Below are 5,274 nucleotides of genomic sequence, written 5' to 3'. Positions count from 1 at the left end.
ATCGAAGCTCGGCAGAGCTCTTTGATGTATCGTAGAAGGAAGGGACACGACTTGAAGGGGGGGGACTTAGCTAGGACGCGGTTCGCAGTTTCTTCAACAATCGTCGAAGTCGAAGGGTTCGTCGAGACGGTATCGACGAGTAAACACGGTGGACGAGGTTTCGAGGTTACGCAGTGAGGGACAAAGTGACATAGTTGAGAGCTTAGACGCGGGGCGAACTCGACTTATGAGCTCTGAACTCGAGAGGGGAAACGGATCTTGTATTTTTAGAGAGAAGTACGACAGATTTTATACTACACAGGACGCTACAACTATTCGAGAGTGGCACACTGGTACAAGGGGCTTTGCATTGTTCCTCAAGAAGCTGCCTCACCGAGGGGCACATACCAAGTCCATCGGTAGAGTGACGTCATGCCGAACGCGGAGATGAAGAGAAACATGCAAGACACTTCGGACAGGTAGCCGTCGTGAAGGCATGCCGCGAGGTTCGATACCTAATCAGGAAAGACCGGCTACGTCGGTGTGGCATGGAGCGATGCGCGCGCTTGGCCGAGCGGCGTCAAGTGGCCCTATTGTTCGCCGAATGTGGAAGACGTTCCGAGATCTACGCACGAGGCATCGGGAAGACCGTGCCAAGCTTCGAGTAAGCGTCGCGCACCATCGAAGGTGTCGAAGAGCATCGAAGGCGAAATCGAAGTGGTGGGAGACTGAGTCGAAGTGCCGGGCGGGATGCGACTGCCGAAAAGAGGTGAATCGGGGCCCAGAGGGGCTTGGCGCCTATCAACGGCCAGACTGAGCGCTGGAATCAGGAGATCAAGCAGTACCTGCGTGCTTTCACAAGCCACAGGCAGGATGATTGGGCGAAGCAGTTGCCGCTCGCAGAATTCGCATTGAACAACCGAGTTCACTCTGCGACCGGGCACTCCCCATTCTTCCTGCATCAAGGGTACAATCCTGAGATCCAGGTTCGGATCAATCCGATGTCCGCGATGCCCGCTGCCGCCGACCGGCTTAAGATCCTGAAGGAGATTCGCGACGATACACACTCTGCACTCGAGCTGTCAGCCGAGCGTATGAAAGTGTACTATGGTAAGCACGTGCAAGAGGCACCGGTCTTTGCGCTGGGGGACAAGGTCTGGCTTGATGCCCGAAACCTTAAGCTGAAACAGCCGAGCAAGAAGCTCAGTCCCAAGCGCCTCGGACCATATGCTGTGCGGCGAAAGCTCGGAGACTTGAATTATGAATTAGTCCTGCCAAAGTCGGTGCCGGTGCATCCGGTGTTCCATGTCTCTTTGCTGAGCAAGTACACGCATAGCGATATCCCGGGCCGGGAGCCGGAGGAGCCACCTGCGATCGAGGTTGAGGGCGACGAGGAGTACAAGGTTGAGCAGATCAAGGATTCGAGGATCTTCCGGCGCCAACTGCAGTACCTCGTCAAGTGGAAGGGTTATGACAATTCGCATACGTCATGGGAACCGGCGCGCAACGTTGCCAATGTGCCGGCCCTTATAGCCGACTTCCACCGGAAGAATCCGAACACCCCTCGCCGCCTCAATGCTGCTATCTTTGGTGGTCTCCACTTTCAGCCAATGCCTTCGCCGCTGACTGAAGCACAATGCCGCTCTGGGTGGGAGATGGGCAAGGGCGCCTCGCATGAGGTCATGCGCCGTTGAGAGGGGGGGTAATGTCACGAGTTGGTATGGCGCCTAGCCGTTTTTTAATTTTTTCCTTTTCGTGGGCTCGAACCCGCGACCTCTGTACTACTTGCCTGATACGGACACGTCGTTATCTACTGTACGATAAGATTAGATGGGGCGGCAGTGCACGGCACAGCTCTGGCTCCGCTGACACAGCCGCTCTGACTCACCGGCCCCCGGGGCCGCATCAGCATGCTGCGCACGGACCAGCTGCGCACGGACCAACGCGCACAGCCTGCCCTTATCTCCCCATGTATATAAGCCGGCCTCTGCTGCCCTAGGGACCTCAGTTTCGACCTCTTGTCCCTAGGTCAGTAAGCTCCTTTGTATCCTTTACTTACCTTTACTAACTAATACATTTCTTGTCCCTAGCCTTAGGTTCGAGCCTCGCTCACCATCGCTTCGGTGAGAACTAGTCGAACGCCCCCAGCTTTCTAGGTTTTCCCCTGTCGCTTGACCTCAAGTCGTGACAATAACTGACCATTTGAACTTCGGTGAGTGCCTGCGTGCCATGGGCCTGACCCCCGTATCACGCGCAGTCACTGCTTGCTCCATTCGGCCAGTCCTCCTAGCACTGCATGTTTCAGGGCATTGCGATAACTTTAGGGATCCTGACTCCCAATTGATCTCAGGGTTGTGCTCGTGTAGCCAATCCAACCCAATGATCACATCTTCTGGACCTATGTCTGTGACCATAAACACCATCTTCTCGACATGTTCTCCTATCTGCATCTGAAGTACGGCTACTTCCGAGATGCTTCCGTCCTTATTAAGCATCCCATCGATATTGTAAAGTGGAATTGGCTCTTTCAATTTCCGCGTTTGTACTTGATTCTCCGTGATGAAACACTTGTTGATGAACTTTGTAGTGGCTCCACTGTCCACGATTGCAAATATATCTTTGTGCCATCTTTCTCCCTTGAGGCGTACTGGAATGTGGAAGTGCTGGGACCCGTGGTCCAATTCGTAAACATTTGCAGTAGCCATTACATTGAACATGTTATTATTATGTGGCCTGACGCGTGCAGCACAAAGCACGGACCGGATTAAAAAGACTCCTCCTTCATTGCCCGATAATGCTTGAGCTCCTCGTGCATCGACTTCACCTGTGCTATCAAGTCCACCAGCTCCGAAGGTGCTGAAGTGATATTCGTACTTGCCAAGGGTGAAGAGATGGGGGCGCTTGTTGCCGCCTGGGTGGATCCCAAGGCAACTGTAGCCCACGCGTCGGCACATTTTGTGTAAGGCTTGTCCTTACAGTTGGGGCACTTGAAACGGCGGTACCCTTGCTTCCTGTAGCCAAAACAACTGCCAGGGAAGTTCCCTTTTCTGATGGCCGCATTGATGCTGGCTGAAGCTGCGTGTGACTAGGGTGCACCACCACGTGCCTCACCGCATCCTCGACCTCAGGCCAAGAAGTTGTTCAGCTCGGGCCAACAGGCCCAGCTGATGTCAAGGATCTGCTCAACCTCGGTGACGCACTTCTCAGCGTCTTTCCACGTGGTGAAGGTCTCGAGCTCGATCTTGCGGTAAACGCGGGAGGGGATGCCGCTCAGGTACTTGTCGCGTAGCTCCAGGTCCCCATACCCAGAGCGATCCGCCGGACCCTTGAACAGCGCGGAGAACTCCGCAGCGGTGCGTTTTTCACGGACCGTCTTGTCCGCGCAGAGCTTCGCCAGCTCTACTTGTGCTGCCGCCTCGTCGTCGAGATTTCCGAAGCGGGCCCGGAAGGCGGCGGCAAAGGCTGCTTCGTTTGCGAATGGGGTTGTGACCCCTTGTGTTCCTATCTGCACCGACACAAGCTGGGCGAAGTAAGGAGTGGCCCAGGCGCGGGCGTCTCCATCGAGCAGGCTAAGTGCGACCTGCACCTTGAGTTCAATGGTGGTCAACGACGTGTTGATCAACCAGTAGATGCGCAGCTGCGACAGGAACCGGTTGCACTCGATGACGGTCTTCGAGTGAACACGAGAAACGCCCTTGGAAAAAGGCTACGAACAATGGGTAAGGTACGAGGTAGCTTCGACACGTCATCAAAGCTACTCGGAGGCTGTGAGTGGTTAGCGGAGACGATCGAAGCTCAGCAGAGCTCTTCAATGTATTGTAGAAGGAAGGGACACGACTCGATAGAGTGGACTTAGCTAGGGCGCGGTTCGCAGTTTCTTCAAAAATAGTCGAAGTTGAAGGGTTTGTCGAGACGGTATCGACGAGTAAACGCGGTGGACGAGGTTTCGAGGTTACGCAGTGAGGGACAAAGTGACGCAGTTGAAAGCTTAGACGCGGGGCGAACTCGACTTATGAGCTCTGAACTCGAGAGGGGAACCGGATCTTCTGTTTTTGGAGAGAAGTACGACAGATTTTATACTACACATAGGACGCTACGACTATCAAGAGTGGCACACTAATACAAGGGGCTTTGCATTGTTCCGCACGAATCTGCCTCTCCGAGTGGCACGCATCAAGTTCATCCGTAGAGTGACATCATGCCGAATGCGGAGATGAAGAGAAACATATGGCCACTTTGGACCGGTAGCCATCGTGAAGGCATGCTGCGAGGTTCGATACCTAATCGGGAAAGACCGGCTACGTCGGTGTGGCATGGAGCGAATCACGCGCTTTGGCCGAGCGGCGTCAAGTGGCCCTATTGTTCGCCGAATGCGGAAGATGTCCCGGGATCTACGCGCGAGGCATCGGGACGACTGTGCCGAGCTTCGAGTAAGCGTTGCGCACCGTCGAAGGTGTCAAAGAGCGTCGAAGGCAAAATTGAAGTGTTGGGAGACTGAGTCGAAGTGCCGGGCGGGATGCGACTGCCGAAAAGAGGTGTATCGGGGCCCAGAGGGGCTTGGCGCCTATCAGCAGAAAACACAAATAAGCGCAGTAGCTGAACGGTGGTCAGAGGCTCAAGATTGCTAAGCATTAGGTAATGGAGCTGCTGGAGCTCAAAGCCGGGGTAGGTGTCGGGATGAAAGAGTTCAGGGACAAGAATCTTGCCAGCTAGTGTGAGATGGGCGAGGGTGGGTATTTGTGATAAAATATGGAAGAAGTCATCGCTGGTACATTGGGGTGACATGTCACATAAGGAAAGGGTGGTGATACCTGAAGAAGATGTCAAGAGGTGTGACCAGCGCACCCAGATGCCCTGTAGTGAGAGGTTACGGAGCGCAGATGGGGTGTTTTGCAACAGGGGTGGCCAAGCAAGAGTGTCCCAAGGATTGCCGGCCACTAGCGTGCGCGGGGTCCAAATGTGAATGCAATTCAATTGAGGCAATGCAAGAGTGGGTGCGAGATGAAAGGCCAGAACCTCGATCAGGGAATGGTCTGCGACCAGAAAGGATAGTGAACGCCAAGACGTTGCATACCCCGTCAACACCTCGAGAGCCACATGCAGTGTTTCCGGTGTGAATAGAGGCCCCTGAGCTTCCGGAACAGCATCAGAAGAACATGGACAGCAGTCCCATACTGTGATAGCTAGTTGGAGGCCCCGGGAATTCTCAATGGCACGGGCAATAACCGAAGGGGGAACTTGAGGTGTGATCTCGATGGATTGCCAAAACCGGGGAGTTGATTGAGCGACAACACG

General features: G+C 54.5%; 1 protein-coding gene across 1 annotated transcript; it reads right to left on the bottom strand.

Annotated features, from left to right (window-relative positions):
• Positions 1-3,103: 3,103 nt before the first annotated feature.
• POSPLADRAFT_1152764 (hypothetical protein) lies at positions 3,104-4,764 on the bottom strand (the record flags this gene model as incomplete). The annotated part of the gene is made up of 3 exons (XM_024486686.1): positions 3,104-3,685; positions 4,097-4,335; positions 4,425-4,764. 3 exons carry the CDS (start codon positions 4,762-4,764, stop codon positions 3,104-3,106), a joined length of 1,161 nt encoding a protein of 386 aa, XP_024335324.1.
• Between the last annotated feature and the right edge of the window lie 510 nt (positions 4,765-5,274).

This window comes from Postia placenta (genome assembly GCF_002117355.1).
Source record: "Postia placenta MAD-698-R-SB12 unplaced genomic scaffold POSPLAscaffold_14, whole genome shotgun sequence".
In the NCBI taxonomy this organism is placed as follows: domain Eukaryota; kingdom Fungi; phylum Basidiomycota; class Agaricomycetes; order Polyporales; family Adustoporiaceae; genus Rhodonia; species Rhodonia placenta.
This window is presented reverse-complemented; position numbering and strand designations above follow the sequence as displayed.